The sequence below is a fragment of the Astyanax mexicanus genome, chromosome 24 (genome assembly GCF_023375975.1).
Source record: "Astyanax mexicanus isolate ESR-SI-001 chromosome 24, AstMex3_surface, whole genome shotgun sequence".
NCBI lineage: Eukaryota > Metazoa > Chordata > Actinopteri > Characiformes > Acestrorhamphidae > Astyanax > Astyanax mexicanus.
Window position 1 is genome coordinate 3,511,522 of NC_064431.1, and position 18,109 is coordinate 3,529,630.

The 18,109-nt window shown below is 37.7% G+C and overlaps 1 protein-coding gene across 8 annotated transcripts in view; it reads left to right on the top strand.

The window, feature by feature from the left end:
• The window catches only part of slmapa (sarcolemma associated protein a), a 74,545-nt gene that overhangs the window by 12,557 nt on the left and 43,879 nt on the right, over window positions 1-18,109 (top strand). For 6 of the 8 annotated variants that reach the window (XM_022682240.2, XM_022682238.2, XM_022682242.2 and 3 more), the window contains 2 exons: window positions 6,966-7,113; window positions 8,801-8,873. In XM_022682240.2, coding sequence (XP_022537961.2) covers window positions 6,966-7,113; window positions 8,801-8,873 — 221 coding nt within the window. Of the gene's footprint in view, window positions 1-6,965; window positions 7,114-8,800; window positions 8,874-16,680; window positions 16,700-16,724; window positions 16,840-18,109 lie in introns of those variants that run through there. The other 2 variants (XM_022682245.2, XM_022682246.2) reach the window with 2 other exon arrangements.

Below are 18,109 nucleotides of genomic sequence, written 5' to 3' on the forward strand. Positions count from 1 at the left end.
TTGGTCTTGAGCAGTGTGCACAATCCTGTCCTGTGATACTTACTTAAAGGTTTATTCTAACTATACTACTTTGTATGTATGCACTTCTAATGTATTTAAAAAAAATAAAAAAATTGAAAGTTGTAACTGTGCATTGCATGCTTGAACTTTGGTTAATTACTCTTCTGTGGTAAAGTAAGTTCTGATAAATTGTTTGGGAAAGAGTGATTTGTGACTGATGTATTCATAGAGGCAGAAGGCGTTTCCTCATCTGAGAAGAATTCTGTGAGGCCTGATAAATACGCCCACAGGCTGAAGTATTGGACCAGGTCCAAAGAACGTGTCTGTGTGTGTCATTGACCTCTGAGTTCACAGGAAAGCAACTAACTGCATTTTGCCCTCACGAGTGTGTCAGATCTGATTTTGAGAAGTGTCTTTTTCAAGTAGAATAAATCTGCTTTTAGTGAAGAATTTTACTGTGCTTGAAAAAGAGCACAATAACATGCTTTTGATTTGCATATAGCACTAGTGAAGTCAGGATGTTGGATGATCAGAACCCAACCTAATCCCCTGAATTACCAACTCATCCCAGAAGTATTGGATGAAGAACCATCATTACAGATAACCCAGTTGCACTGCACCATGGCTCAATGCTTTTGGGCTTTATACTCCTGGTGTTAGTCATGGTGCCAATAGTTTCTGTGATTCTTGACAGCCTGTGGTTCACCTGTTCTGTGCCTCATTCAAGTATGTACTCCTTAGCTCTACACGTTCACACTGAATTCATAAAGTGTTGTAGGCTGGTTAGATTTATTGAATGGATCTTCAGTACAGGATGGCTTGGCAGATGATTTGTAATGACATTGAATGTTTTTGAATGAACCCAAATTGATTTTATTTTTTATCTTTACTGTTTTATTTATTTATGTATTTTTCTACAACCATAATGTCATCAATTGTTTGGACACTCATGACTATATGCCCTTCCTCATCTTGCAGAGTTACCAGCAAGCTGATATATAGCTCTATGCTCTATGTAGCTCTATGCTTTTTTTTGCAAAGAGACTCTGCACTTAGGATTAGGAGCATTAGGAAGCTCTCAGTAACATTTTAACCAGCTAGCTTTCTCCTCAAAAACTACCTATAACTGGTTTCATGGAACACATTTATTTGCCACCCCAAAAGCAATCTAAACATGCTTTAATTATGGCCCAAGTGCTATTTGTACAATCCCCGGGACAGTGGGACCATGTTAGTTAGGAGCCCTGCACCTGGTCACGTCATGGGTCTTGGATATCTGAACTATGTCTGGAAAAGGCCAACACTTAAAATAATGCAAATTTGATCACTCGTGTAATGTCTGAGACACATTTAATCCGGGTTATAGCACATTGTAATTCACATCTGTTACTCCAAGACAAATTCCACTAACAGAACTCCTCCCAATGCAGTATATCATAGAGTGTGATTAGTCTCTAAAGAAAAGAAATCATGCATGCATGTAATATGAATTTGGAGACAGCCATCGTTATCCGTTCAGTCTGTTCATGTGCTTTATTAATCAACTGGTTGCTACCTCACATAATAGGCAGATCTGAATATTTTGTCCTACATAGCAATCAGATTTTAGTCTGAATAACTGGAGATGCATTTGGCTATCAAGTATAAATGCATGTAGTTAAACTCTTACCAAGATACAGTCCAGATACTAGTTACATGAAAATATCAGGTGTAAACGGTGTAGATATATTATTATATTGTTTCTGCTATTACAAATGCACAAACTAGAAAAGATTGGTGGAGTTCCCAGTGCTCTCCCATCTTCAGTTTGGATACAAAAATAGCTCTCTTCTGCCCATAGTCTCTTCTCCTTTAATTATCACCTTGAAGTGACAATGGCGCACATCTTCTTCAAGCTTGCATTGGTGGTCCCACGTTTCACAGGGTTTGTTCTTATGTAAAATCAGCTGTAAAAATAGTTTGGCTTTGTTTTTCTTGTCAGGTCTGTTTAACAGGTCGGTTGATGCCAGATTTGATGGTGGTGTATTTAGCTGCATTTTACCAGCTGTTTTATTGGCCCTATAGTGCCACTTTCCCACATGATTTCTAAGAAAACATTTTTGTGGATCAAATAATAGCATTCACACATTCCCAGGGGCACAGTGAGCCTGAGATCAGTCAGTTTGAGAAGTGTTGATTTAGCCAGAAACACGTTTTGTGTGATTTAATATTCCGTTCTTTCAGACGGTGCAATCCAGAGAACTGGTGGCTCTTTTAAGGGCTTTTTGGAATGGTAATGGAGTCTATGGAGACAGGATGTGGGGGCGAATCCCTGGAAAAAAGGCCTGCCTCTCTCTTCTTTTTCTCACACACACACACACAGTGTGTAATCACATGACTCAGCAGCAACAGTGGCTGCACTCGCAGGTGCTCTGCTTGCGATAGTGGCTGAGCATATCTAATGAATGTGCAGGACCGCGATAAAGTTGAGGGGCAGTGGACCATTGACCTTTCTAACCTGCTACCACTTGCCACTTCCACTTAATGTGATATGTGTAATTACATTCACGCAGCCGAGCTATCCTACTGCTTCAAGTGCAGAGTAACCTGGAGTGTTCAGTGTGGATGCTGTTTGGAGCTGGAGAGATATTTGGCTCTGGTGATTTCCATGATTTAATGAACGAATGAATAATCTGTTTTATCTTTTTTTGTATTGAATGTTCTTTGATATTATTAGTATTGAACCATCATTTACTGGAAGCTAACATGATGCTAACATGCAGAACGACCAGACTATGCTTTGGAAAAGCACAGCTGCTGTGCTAACAAGCAAAATGGCCAGGCAGTGTTTGAGGCCTGTCAGGATAACAACAATATCGACTTGTCCTACAATCAGTGGACATAACCTCAATAATATTTGATAATTGTGATACTTTGTTTTTATTTGTATGTTTGTTTTAGGTTCTTTCTTTACAGCCCCCACAATGTTCCTGTCGTCAACTGCTGTGGTTTTCTTTTGTCTGCCTATCTGACATCTGTTATTTAGTACACCAGTGACGACTTTCTTCTTCAGTACATTCCAAACTCTTTTGTCTATGGACAATATTTGTATTAGCCAGTCATGCTAAATGACCAATGCTTAAATAACTTTGACTCCATAGATACAGTGTGGACTTAAGTAGGTGAAAAATTCCCCAATCTATGATTGAATTAAAATGTTGGGGTACCTGGCATGCTAACGGGCAAGATTTTACATGTTAATCTGAATGTGTCACTATATGCTTTATCTTGTGAACATATAACTTGCATCATTTACTCACATATGCTTTTCTTTTAATCGAAGCAGTGAATCACCAAGTAAAGGCATCTAAGTTTTGAGATACTTTTTGAACAGTTGCTGTACTGTCGCAGATCTCTCTAATATTTATGCCCTTTGATTAGTCCAGCACACGAAATAGCCATTTGCTGAATTACTTATTTAAACATTTCAGGTCATAATATTAATAATTAACATAAAAGGCTGGTGTTCATCCTTTAAAAACACAAACTAATCCATGAAAGTATTCATAAATGTAATGTTAATGACGTCAAAGGATTGTTCTAGCTCTTTATGATATTAAATGCAAGTTTTTCTCATTGTGCTCTGATTATATTTTCTCAGCTTGTGCTGTATTAATTCCATAGCTGTCAGACTGGTGGGAATTCAGCCTGAAAATGAATAATTAATGCTTTGTTTTGTTCAAGTTGTAATATAATATTTTGTCCTGTTATTGGGATAAAGAGGTCAGTGGGTGCAGTTATTAGATTACAGTTAAAGTCTGTCACCACTGCAGGACTACAGCTGTGTCTGTTGAATGTTTTAGCTAGCACTATGAAGCTGACAGAAATAGCCTGCTTTCACAGATTAACACACTGCTTTAAATAATTAACAGTTTTAACAATTATTAAACGACTCAGATTTCAGATTCATGTAGCTGTGGAGCTTTCTAGAATGGGAGGACATGAGGCTCTGACAGGTCTATTTGTGTGGAGCGTGCAGCTGTATATAATGCATACAGAAGCATAAAAACCATTATATGAAGCTTGTCTGCTATATTTGTCATTCAAAACAACTAATTTTGCAGTCATTTGCATATTTCTGTTTTGATTGGTTCTTTAAAGAGGTTTAATAGAACCAGATGGAGAGGTGGGGGTGGTGGGGGTCATATTGTACGCAAGGTGAATTCTAAAGTATCCACCTTATTCACACAAAATATTTATTTTAATGGTTGAATCAGAATGGTTGCACAGTTTAGGAGCTTCCCCTATCAAGCAGTTGCTTTGTCCCCTCTAAGATGAAATTAATTAGCATGTTTTTTTTTGGTAGTTATTATGGTTTCTCTGGTGGTTGCTATGTTTATAATATATAATGGTTCAAGTTGTTTGCTAAGGTGTTGCAGAGTGGGTGCCAAAGTCTTGCCAAATTGGTGTTAAGGTGTTGCTAAATGGTTATGGTATTACTTATTCTTATCCAGGCAATTGGCTGAGATTTCAAGGTGGTTGCTATGAGTGGTTAGGATGGTATTTCAGTTTTTTTTTTCTCTATTTATTGCTTTGCTAGATACCAGGAAGTGCAGAGTGTCATGGCTGCCATTGTTTGTGTCCCGTCTCTCTTATGCAGACTAAGTTGCTAAAATACTAGCTGGTGACCAGACTCATGCATACATTGTTATGGCTCAAACCATACTGATTCTGTAGCCCCGGGTTTCGTTATCTGATCATGCTGAGAAAACTGGGCCCTGCCTGGTTTGTAAGCATTCTGCTCTGAACCATGTCCACGTGGATAACCACCTGAGCGGTGAGAATCCTCTAGTCTTAGAACCGTTCAGCTCTGCAGTGGAAATATTAATACATATGACAACAAAAGCTGTATACTAGTCAGAATCTCTCAGCCAGACCCGCCAGTCTCTTACGGGAACTAAAATGTACCATGGTGTAGCCTTTAGCAAGGTACCACTGAAGAACCTGTTTGTGTGCAGCCCTGATTTCAGCACAGCCTTGCAGCAGTGCTTGAATACCGACAGTAGATGTAAAGATTACATGTTTTTTTTTCCCCTGCAGTGACACGCTGATGAGTCTATATGTGCTGCTGAGTACCACCCCAGGTCCTTGCAGAATCTGTAGCAGGCTCGTAGTTTGCTCTGTAACCATGGGGACTGTGGAAAAGAGGACCGCTTTACACCAGATGCTCTCGCTGCGTCGCTGTTCACGAGTATTGATGGCGGCGTTTATCTGAATCAGAGCTGTGTTATTTGATTCCGCCTGCATCGTCGGCTCGGGTGAAAGCTGATCCATTCTGGTTCATAATGGGGGCTGTCATCGTTTAAAGGAGGAGGGTTTTGTGGAGCGATGAAGAGGAGGAGGATGAGGATTCTTGTATTAAATGACCTAGTGCTCTATATAGTAATACTAGATCTAGAGCAAAAGCGCTGAGTTATCCGAAATTTGGGCACGCAGGTGCCGGCGTGAAGTGCGTGCTACGATGGATTCACGTGTCCGTGTAAAGGTCCTGGACGGACTGGATGTGAAAGACGCCATTCATTTACATGCGTTCATTTTCTAATTCTGACGTGCCTGTTTTTCATATGTTAAAACCAAACTCGGTGTGAAAGCCTTAAAATAGAAATCTCTATTGTGAGGATCATGTCAGAAATAAATCCCCTCTTTCTGCAGTATCTGGTTATATACCAACTTGGCAGTAAAACGGACGTTTATAACAGTTGTTGATCAGACACTGACCCAGGCTCAGTTTATCAGATAATAAATCATTTAAACTTAAATAATTGTACTGAATATTTTAAATACAGGATCTTTACTTATTAGAGTACATGTAATGTGTATAACGTGTGTGTGTATGTGTGTATATATATATTATATATATTTACATATATATATATTTTATTTACACTCTTAATGCCCTTAAGAGTAGTGCAAAAACCTGGTTTCCTTCACCTGATGGTGTACACCTTATTTTTTTTTAAGGAGACATTAAAATTATAATTGTTCCAGGTTTCTACAATAAATAGCCTAGTTAATTGAACAAAAAACCTTTGTTGTAATTTCTTTAAGGGTGATACCGTGATAACCGTGATACCGCGGTATTTTCTGAGACGGTTATCATACCGTGAAAATCTCATACCGTTGCAAACCTATTTAAAACCTGACCACCTGCTGTACCTTATAAATGCCGAGACTAATAAATGATTAAACAGGCCACTCGCTGCCAATCATACTGCCTGTTTATGGATAAAGTCCCTTTAAAAAAAAGAGCCAATCAGCTTGCTGCTTGCAGAGAGTGGAGGAGATTGTGGAGATGTGTGCGGGTGCAGTAGCCATAAAAAGCAGATAAATCAGTTTTTTGTGCATTCTGGAGCCAGACACTACAAACTGTTGATCAGGTTTTTGTCAGATTTTATTAGTGATGTAATGTATCTTGTTCAAATGTCAATTAGCCCTTTCAGTTTAGAGTATTTAGGTCTTAAACATATATAAGGCTGGTCTTGCATCATTATGGTATATATATATGCCTGGCCACATTGCCAATATGGGTCTTAGTGCACTGACTTTCTTATAAAGACTTGACTCTGTTGTTACTGTTGTAACTTGTAAACTTTTCTTTTACGCAGATTTTAAGAATGATAGTGTGTTTTTATCTTGTGTACAGTATCAGCGTACACCTCTACTGTGTAAAACCGTTGTAACCATTAATATGTTCAGTAAATTGAGTAATAATTGAAACGTACCATAATAACTGGAACGTAGGAAGAATTGTAGAATGAGACATTATCATATATTAACTTTTTTTGTGAGGTCAGATAGTTACACACCTGCTCGCCACTGTTTTCGTTCGGCCTTTAATATTAAGTACAAATCTGAGGAAACTTGATATTGTTTCCTGATTGGCTTTCAGATTTTCTTCTAACCCTTTCTCTTCTCTTCTCTTTTAGTTTTATCTTCAGGACACCAAAAGCAGCAATGGAACCTTCATAAACAGCCAGCGCCTGAGCCGGGGGTCTGAGGAGAGCCCCCCCTGTGAAGTGCTCTCTGGTGACATCATCCAGTTTGGGGTGGATGTGACTGAGAACACTCGCAAAGGTAATTCCTTATGATCCTAGTGATCTTTTTGTTGGCTTTTGGAATAAACTGGATGTTTTTACTGAATATTTAAAAGTATTAGATCCTAGCACACGATAACAAGGTAGTAACAATTTAATGTGTGTAATCACCAGTAAGGGTGGGCGATATGGCCCTAAAATAATATCACAATATTTCGTGGTATTTTCACGATGGTGATGAGACAAAAGATTAAATAAAAAAATATTTGAAGAATTCACTACTGCAAAAAATGAAAATTAATTTTTATACGACATGATATGGTACACCCCTAACTAAGATATAAAAAAAAATACTAGAAAAAGTAAATGATCCAGAATGTCATGATACTAATAATGCACTTCAAATATCTCCATATATTCAGGATTAAAGTAAAATAAATGATACTGGACAGATATAATCTCTAGTCTCTAGTAGATATATAATGAGAAATAAGAACAGTGAATTTTTCTTTTGCTAAAAACAGCAAAAAAGTAGCACCCTGATGTGATAATTAGGGCGGAGTGATATCGTTCACGGTATTCAAAAATGTTGGCGATATTATTGCATACGATATGATATGGCACACCCCGAATCACCAGTAGTAGTATTTACTGTTCAGGGCCCTGTTTCAAAGCTTCCCATAGCTGACTGATTTGGATCTCACAATCAGGAACAAATTGCAGTGTGAGCTGAGCCTGGACTTTTACCGTATTGTTACACCTCTCATGTATGTGCATTTCTAACCGCCACTGAAGATGCTCAGAGTGATTAGATTACTATAAAAATAATTTGCACCCTTTTCACAGTAATAATTGGCAGTTGTGATCAAATCACCTCAACTTATTTTAATGCCAGGTGGGAACAAGACCATACTTGTGTGCTCCGCTGATTTTTTTTCCAGGAAATGTTTTCTGTGTGATGAGCAGCTCTCTGTAATACATCCAGTTGTTTTTGTTGTGGAGTTAGAAATGAGGGAGTCTGAAACATTTGACACTGCGCTCTGGCTGCGTCCGATAGCCATGATGTAAGCCTGCTGGCAAAATGTGGGTTTCGAAACCCAAGAGCAGTTCACGATTGCTGCCCTGAAGGTGTTGTAATGACGGCACACGAAGTGGAAGCTTTCACAATCAGATATAAATGCAAAGCAACTTGCCCTTTTAGAGCATGTGAAGGGAAGCGCTGCTGTAGAGCCGGGTGAGATCGCTGAGAACATGTTCGGGGAGAGGGAGAGAGACCCTGTTACACAGATCTGTTTGAGAATTTAATCTTATTACAGTCTGAGGTATTGAAGCAATGCTATTTTTCTGTGCTTTGTGTCTTACTTGGCAGCAGTTTCATGTGCAGCTATTAGATATTATCGAGAATATGTTCAGTCTTTGTTGCTAAAACAGGAACCCTCCTTTTTTTTTTGTTGTTTTTTTTTAAGCGCTCGTCTTAGAAAAAGTTTAGTGTAGGTGTGTGTTTGAGCCAGAGAACCACGCCAGCTTGTAAAGCTGTTAGACTGGAGGGTGAGTCAGCTTCTGAAACTTGGACGGCTTATACAAGGGAGTGCCTCAAATCAATCAGATCTGTACTTGCATGAGAGTTTGTGTGTAAAAGCCATTCTTTTCTTTCTATGGTGTGAGATTAGCCATTAGCCTGTCACTGTAACTTTTGTCTTTCTTTTCTTCTTGTCTTTCTTCTCTAGTAACTCATGGCTGCATAGTTTCGACCATCAAGCTTTTCCTACCAGATGGCATGGAAGCCCGGCGACGATCAGAGTAAGACCTGTTTGTTTCATGATAATCAAGAAATGTGTCTATTGTGCAATAGCCAAGTCTGCACACACACACACACACACACACACACACACACATACACACACTCTTTCATTCCTCAAACTAAAGGTTCAGTTGTGTTCATATGTGTTCAGTTTTGAACTGTCAAGCCGACAGCATGACTCTAACTTATAGACTTGTAAAGATATGAAGATCTACTTCTAGTTGTAGTGTATCTCAATGCTTGGTAAACTCATGGTGTAGTTTGAAAATTAAATGAATGGAGAGATGTAGAAAGATGGTTAGAAACTATTGATCCTGAAGCAAATGTTCTGATAACATCTAAAAACAACCATATTTAGAAGTTTACAACAATTATTTTCTTTTCATTTAATACAGAACTCCTCAAATGCAGACTAAATGCAATTTCTGCTTGATGGTAACTTGTCTAAATCAAAATTTAAGTTTTGAGAGGTTGACTGTTAACTCATTTATGCTCAAAGTGTATTGATATTAACAGACAAAGAAATGTTTTATTATTATATACTGTTCTGGTGTTTTGTATGCATACTTTTGCTATAGTACACTTCTAGGTACGTCTGAATATTTGCTGCTATTTACTTTTCATGATTTCTTTTTTGTATGTGTTGTTTGTAAAGACAGTTTTGTAAAGGCATAGTGGCCAAAATATCATAAAGTAAACAAATCATATTTCTCATATAAGAAGTCTGGAGGAAAAATGACCTTTTCATTGACCTGGTCAATTAGCCAAGCTTTTTGGATATCTGGCATGCGCTGCTTTAGTTTACAGGGTGAGAAGTGCTAACATTACTCATCATTTAATACAGAACTCCTCAAACACAGACTAAATGCTGTGTTGGCCTTACTGGCAACTTGTCTAAATCAAAATTTTCATTTTGAGAGGTTGACCATTAACGTATGATGCAGAGCAAAGGCTCATTTATGCTCAACATTAAGTATATTCGTATTAACAGACAAAATAAACTGAAATTAAACATTAGTCTCTGTTTTGGCATATTCTTTGTAAGCTGTTTATCGTGGGAGCAGTGCAACCAGTAGACGGTTTAGTTTTTATGTGGTCAGAAAGAAACCATGGGCTCAGTTACCCTCTAGGATACATAAAAGTATGTGTTCAGTGACCATTACAGTGTTTGAAATTAATATATTAATTTTCTTACGAAAAGGGAGTATAAATGAGCATACATTTTACAGCAATTATTTAATCAGGCACATTTGATTATTTATACTAAACCAAATAGTTATTTTTAACTCCATATTGCCTTTATGCTATCTGTCATATATTTTAGTTAATGTTTTAGCTGTGATATATTCTGAAGACTGTTCCATTACCTCTGTGCAAAATGTGGTACTCTTACAGAACTAAAAATGTAGCTGTCTAGCTATCTACATATTCAGATACTACAGTACTGTGCAGAGCTTAAAAGCACCTAAACAGGTTAAAATGACAGGATCACAGGTTGTGAGCTAGTTTAAAATATACTTTTAGTTCCAGATTTTCCTAAATGGCCCCAGCCAACGCCCCAGTAGTTCAGTTCTGTCACCAGTTCACCCAAATGAACTTTCATTTAGCGCTGATTTACTGAGTACACAATCCTGTTTTACTGTTGGAGGTGGCTGGTATGTTGTGGATGACCACAGGGATGTCCTCCTGCTGTCTGAATATGATATAGGACTTTAGGTTATGGCTGTGTGTCTGTCTGTGACTGTATATCACGGAGTTTAAAACCCGTGCCAGGCAAGGCTTCCCTGAGACAGATTGCTCGCTCACAGTATGAGTCCCAAGGCCTTCAGCGTTGGCAGGGCTTGTGGAAATGCAGTGTTAACTGTATGCTGGCATCCGCGCTAATTCTGGCACAGTGTCCGTTTTTAGATGCGCTTCTTATTTAGCACATGTGGAAATGAGCCCGGAATAATCTTCACCTGTAACCTTAGCATAGGTCCTTTACAGGAAATGCTTCCAGTGGAAACCTGTGGGGATGGGTGGTGTTATGCAGTTTTTTATGCTGCTGCTAATAACAGCTTTGGCTAGTTGTGTATTTTATGAGTAGATGATGGTGTGTATACTGTATTAGGACTGGGCGATATGGATCATTTTTCTGAATTGCGATATACAATATATATCTCCTTTTTTTTTTTGTCCCATAAGGTAATATCAAAAAACTACTTTTGAGACAAAGCTACATGTTCCAAATTTTATATTGGTACTTGGTGTTATTTATAATAACACTCACCTCTGTTATTTCACCCCTGTTATTTCACCCCTGTTATTTAGGGGTGTATGTGATTTTAATTATTATCATCATATGATATTTTATTGATTTACATTTGTATTAGTTTACATGTAAAGATTGGTGTCAGTCACTTAATATTGTCTTTTAACTCCACCTACTAGATAGCAGTGCTGTGCTCTGTTGGACCTCACTGTTTCTTTTACTTATATTTTATAAATATAATTTTTTTTTTATATATATATGTTAAAATATTTTTTTTTGTACAAATTCAATTTAAAGAATAGCAGTAGCTATACTGCCTTGCTTATAGTGCATATTGTTATATATTGAGTTGTAACCCCTTTATTGTCTTAATATAAGTTCTTTTGAAAATGTACGATTTTAGTGGCATAAAAACACATTTTTATTAAATCATCCAAAAAAAATGTAGGTAAAAAAAAAATAGGTACATATTTAGAACATATTTTTTATGTAAGTTAATAACATAATTATTGTGGCAGGCCTAGACATAGTGTGCATATTTGGGTCAAAAATGATCAAAATAAACCTCATTTTAAGTGCATTAAATCTGTGCCTGAGTGTTTGAACAGCTTTTGACAGTGAATGGAGCTTAATGTCATTCTCTATCAGCTCTTGAATGGAGTGTGATCTCTTGACTGGACTCCTCCCCTCTGTCTGGTTTCCGCCTCTCGCTTCTCCCTCAGCGTTCTCCTCTCGCTGCCCGTGGGTCTGCAGTGGTGTTTAAAGAACGGGATGATAAATTGCGTCCCGTGACTGCAGCACAGCGCCTGGGAAGAGCTCTGAGTTCAGTGGCATGTTGGTGCTCGGCTCGCGGGCTGAGGCCCTGTTAACTGTGGTATTTATAGATGCCTCACACTGCTTGTTGTTGAGATCTACCTTCTGGAGCACCGCCAGGCCAACTGAGGTGCAAGCCATGGGTTTTCTCGTGTGTATTTTTGGGGTGTGTACGTGTTACATTAAGATGTCATGGTCTGGGTGTTTGTAAAATTATTAGAAATTATTGCTTAGAAATAATGTTTTTTAAAAATCTCTTTACACTTAAAAAAAAAGGTAGCATTCTCTGCTGCAGTGCTGTAAGCCAATCAAAACCCAAATCTTTTTTTTTTATTCATGTAAGATCTTTAAAATTTAAACTATATTCTCATTTATGTGTTGTATATTTTATTTTTTCTAAAGTAAATTAACCTATATTATGTTCTAAAACGTCTTGATTTGTCTAATAATTGGAAAAGCATGGACAGTGCAACATCTGCTGGCTGGTTTCAGTACAACTTGTAGTTCGCTTAATTTTTCTCCACTAAACTGTCTGTCCATCTCCAGTCTTTAATTTCTACACTCAAGTTTTTCCTGTTCTAATATTGGTATTGGTATTTTTTTAAGTCTTTTTAAAACCTGCTATATGGTATGAAGGCTGTTCTACACTTAAGGCCATTTTATACTGGTGCGACTAATCTATGCCTTAGCCCATGCATAAGCCAAAGTGTTGTTACTCACGGGGCAGTTATGATTTGTTCACCTTTGATTTGTTGATCTTTTATCAAATTTCTTAACTAGTTATTGATGCTGAATACTGCTGCTTTGACCACCGGTGTCACGAGGATCGCAAATCTGATATCTAAAGCCCATTGGTTTTACTGTAGAGTTTTTTTAGAGGTCAAATGAATATGTATACATCAGATATTTATAAGAATCATAAAATAAAAATATCAAAGATATGATGAACAATAAATGTAAGGCAAATATAGTCATAAATATGCAGATTTTGTGTTCTAATTTTGTGTTCTAAGACCCAAAACAAATATTCCGGTTATAGAAATCTTTACATTTTAGTTAAGTTACAGTTAATTTAATTAATTTTAAGTTATTTTTTTTTATTTTATTCAGACCTAAAAAACATTCCAAACCACGACTTAAAAACCCGTGATCGAAAAAAAAAAAACCGAGCTGATCCTCGATATTTGTGATCCGATACATAACTAATATTTATATCCAGTGTTTGTTAGCACCATTAGCCTAGCATCTTCTGGTGTGAACTAAAGAAGCTTTTCCTCCTCTAGGATCATTGATTTTTTTAAAAGTTTTGTTCGTTGAATTTGTTAAGAATCAGGCACATGTTGCGTTTAGAGCCTCATTCATTCAAATATGACCCAGTCTCGAAACACTGCAGTGAATCGCTTTGTGTCTGAACATCCCCAGAGTTTTACTACAGTGTGTTTGATCCAGTGGAGCCTGAGAAAGTCTTGGAAGTTTTTTTCCAAGTGCAGCAGACTAGCCCGCCGCTTGCCTGCCGGAATTCTTTCCAGCAAGTTGACTGAAGACATCTGCTAAAGTTATTTCCCCTCTTTTTAGAAAGTTGCTCATCTCAAAAATTTCTTTTTTTTTTCTTCTCGTTTTCCACGTAGAAGTGAGTATTTGATGGCATAGTTTTTCCCTCTGATTTGAGACAGGATTGATTTATTGATGGATTGATGGAAGGAGAGGGATGGAGATGGATGTAGTGATTGCTGTGCAGGACTGGGTTCTGTTTTTTTTTCTCTCTCTGTGATAGCCTGAGCGCCCCCGGCCAGAAGGAGCAGGGTGTTTCCTCTGGGCCTGAGCGTCTCTGCTGCATCATCTTTGGCCGTCACAGCGCCCTGTGCTCACAGTAATTGAGTGCAGATTTCAGCAGGAAGGGAACAGGATTAGATGGCTGATTTTAGTTTGTACTGAATATAGATGTATTCGATACTTTATAGCAGGGCGGGCTTTTATATGTATATGATTTAGAAGTGCATTAATTGTGGAGTTTTAGATCTGGGTCTGAGTGCTAGATTATAATAGAATATACTAATTTTGCACTTGATTGCCCAAAATGACAGTCTGACCACTTTGTTGATTATCATTTAAGGGGTCTTTGTATTCTATTAAAATGATTTATCATTATTAGTAGTGGTTATCACCATTGGTTTGATTTAATTTCCCAGTTCGATTCTATCCTGATTGATTCAAAAGCAATTCATTTAGGGGAATTTCAGTTACATTAAAAAATGTAGGTTAAATATGCAATGTTATGCAAGGAACACTTCGTTATTAGAATTAGAGTAAGTTAATTGTGATGCTGTGCTTTACATCTCTATACAGGTTTGGAAATACAGAAGTAAATTACTTAAATTTTTACAGAAACATCCCCACAGTGCCGACACCAGCTGCCATCCCTCGTTCTTCAGCGCCCAGCTGATCACCTCAGCCCCAGAGGACGGTGCTCAAAAAAGAATGATGCGAAACGATAAAACTGTACACGTATATAGGGAAAATTCTAAAGATCGATTCAGGTTTATATGAATCAATATCATATAATTCAAATGAAGATCGATTTGATTCGAAAAATCTATGTTTTAAACACAAACACGCTCCTAGTCAATATTGCCAAAAATGTGGTAAAAAAAGAGCAGTAGTGTGCATTTGAGCTGAAACAGGAGTTGCAGGTAAATTTACTTGGTTTCATTTACTTTTGTTTAACAAGTAAAACAAGGCATCTAACAAAAATTTGTTCTCTGGTGGAAGCTGAAACCAGTTAATCCATTCTAGCCTCCAGCAGCAGTTACTCTACATGCCCTTTCCTTTAATGCACATGACTGCATATTGTCTCCATGGTAAAGGTGGGCTTTATATTACTATTAATAGCACAAACACAATTGCAATTGAAATAGCTGTCCATGTGTTGAACTGTAGATTTTAAAGCATTCATTTTTAGTTAATCCTCAAGGGGGGCAAGTGTGGTTCTAAAAATATTAGGGAAGGAAATAAATCTATAATGAATATGAAGTAGCCCAAACAAAGCTGTAATAATTTTGTGCTTTAAAAACACAACGTGAATGAGACTTTTAAGGAAACAATTTTAAGGAAGTGTTTAGGAATATATCGGTAAATAAGGTCCTTGTCTTATTGACAATGAAGTCAATGTTCTAGTGGCATTGCTCAAAGAATCATATGAAGCACTACATGCAACATGTAGTGAATTGATATTGGAAAATATATTGGGTTATTTTCTGCCAAATGTCTCATTAATATTTCACTAGTTATCCAACCATTTTTAAGCATATTTGGCTCAAACGTTTAATTCTAAAATGAATAAAACTATAGTAAAGACTATAAAACATAGTAAAGACTTACCACTACTGGATACCCTTCTTAAGAGTCCATCACTTAGCCTAGGACTTGAGTACCAGAACACTAACCAGATACCCCTCTTGAGAGCACTAATGTGGCATCTGGTCCTGCCCTCGATTTGTATCAGCAATCATTTGATTTACTAAAAGACGAATGCTAACCAGTAGTAACCCAAAAAATACTGCTCAGTCAGTCAGATCAGTCGATCTACTGGTATTATAATGTCAGTGCTGGCTTGTGTATTGTTTTTTTTGTGTATAGCCATCTTTCCAAAGCAGTTCTCCAGCATGTCTTTTTACTAAAGATCAGCAAGCATATGACTGCACTGGAAGAGTCCATGACACAGCACGGCTCTCCTGATGGTGGCAAGGTGGTATTTTGAAGCATCCATGGCAAACAATGGTGGAGTGTGTGTCTTGCTTCAGGCTTGGCACAGGAGCGGCGCTCTGACTCATCGGGCGGCTTACATAAACCTGAACCGACACACACACACAAATACTGCAGACAGCGTGCCTGGGGCTCCACACTGCTCCAAATTTGGGGTAAACTGCTTGAGCCAGGTCAGTGATCTAGTGAACAGTGTCCTTGTCTGATGGATCCACTTTGATGGTTAACATCTAAGTGTGTTTTCACACCTGCGGCTTTTGGTTTTGTTAAACTGGGGAACATGGTGAGATTTGCTTGGACAGGTTTTAAGTACAGTAATTCCAATCTGGTTTGGACCAAACTGGGCCATTTTGTTTGTAATAAATGTGATTCGACTTCAATTCTACCCAAATTTTAGCTGTACTCTGAATATTTGAGCTAATTGGCTGTTCACTTCACCCTAGAATATCACCCAGGTAAGTAATTACAGCTATGAATTTAATATTTGATATTGCTTTGTACTAAATTGTTGGAACATTTTCCTGTATTTGGTGCACATGGAGGTCATGTTTCCTTCTTGTTTGCTGGAATGCACCCCGACCTGCCGCCTTTGTTGATTCACTTTGTTGCATGGCGCAAGAGTCATAGGGGCATCAGCAAGAGGATCAGGTTCTGCCACATTCTGCTCGTCATATTGTCCTGCCAAGGTTTCACTGCGAGCTTAAAAAAAAGAAGAGAAAATGAAAACAGTTGCGTTCTCCTCCTCTGTTAAGCTTCACCAGTGTACCAGGCTTTGGAACCGTGCCTTTAGTTGAATGAGAAACTGGGAAGCACTGCTTGGTGAGCAGAGTTGAACTTTGGCTCGCAGCTTGAAGGTTGAGGAGTGGCTTAAATGGTGTAATGCTGTGGAGATATGGAGCAGCCCTGTTTTGAATACGCTGAAGTGAGCGAGATCCTCGCGTCTTATCTAAACTTTGACGAGAGCACGGAAATGAAGTTCTCCTGCTGTTCTGAAATGAGGTGAAACAAAAACTCAACAGTCTGGCAAGCGGCACGTCTGTGGGAGTATTATAGGAATGGAAACAAGCAACAAAAGCTTGACTTTGTCCTTCTGAGATTACTTTACCTTGATTTAAACTCCAGAGGTGAATTCTGCCCAGGTAACCAACACAAGTAACTCTTAGAGAAAGAGTCTCAAGGTTTTGAGACATTAGCTATCAGGCTAATGGGAAAATGGACAGTCAGCTGACGTTAAATTTATTATTTTAGCAAAGTTAGTTGTACTGCTTAGCAAAGGGTGTGTGCTTACAGTCTCATGATAATGTACTTCAGCTCTTCAGCTGTTATAACAAAGCTAAGCATTATATTGTATTGAGCAAGCAGTGTGTAACAGTGGAAATGGCTTCATTTTGTTGGATTATGCAAATGGAAGGGTGGGACTTATTTGGACTACCATGTAAGCAGTATATCATGGCAGTGTTGTTAATAAATATTTTTTTATGTTTGTGTTTTATGTTAAAAGCTAGCTAGTTTAGTAGTTGTCTGTTTATCTGTACATTATATTTACCCTGGTTTTAAAAGTTCTAGTTTTAAAAGTAAGTGTTAAACATCATACCTTGCACCTCAAAATGCATGCTTCTGTTGTCCTTACACCTTCATATCGCTAAAATTATGGCTTGAAATTTGAGGTGACAGTCTAGTGCATGGTCTGTCTAGTGAGTGTGTAGTTGCATTGAACATGCAGGAATGTACTTTTAAAATGTGCATTGTGTTGCTGATGAAAATGCTGTTTTTAAGAAGGATTCTATTAGCTTGGCAGCTCTTTACTTCTAATTCTGTGTTTCTTTGGTAAAAAAAAAAGGGGATTGGCGACTGGGTAAAATATGACTGGATTTTCTTAACACTTAGCATGGCGTTGGTTTACAGCAGATAAATGCAACAGAAATAACTAATTAGATTACTGTTTTTGCCACGAGTGAATACGTTTTAATTGGACGTAAGTTTAAGTGGTTTACCTATATGAGATATTTCCACATGATTTTTTTTCTCAGTCTAAATCTATACAGTTTAAAGAAAAGCTTCCATTTTAAACTTGTAAAGATTTTATGTGACCCATTACCAAATAACAAATGGTCCATCTGGTCTGAGAGTTTTGCTGATAATCTCTGGCCCATTCAGTGTTTAATGTAGGACCCATGTACTAGTGCATCTCATTGAAAATATAATTGAAAAGTCACTTTAATTCAGTAATTCAATACAAAAGTGCCTCTCCACTTTTCCGCCAGACTTCCAAATGAAATACTAAATTTACTAATTGTTTGAAGAGCAAAATCTTACAGAACTCCATGCTTTCCTCTGCTGACAACTTTTATGGAGATGTGGATTTCATTTTCCAGCAGGACTTGGATGATCTGATCTTATATCATATTC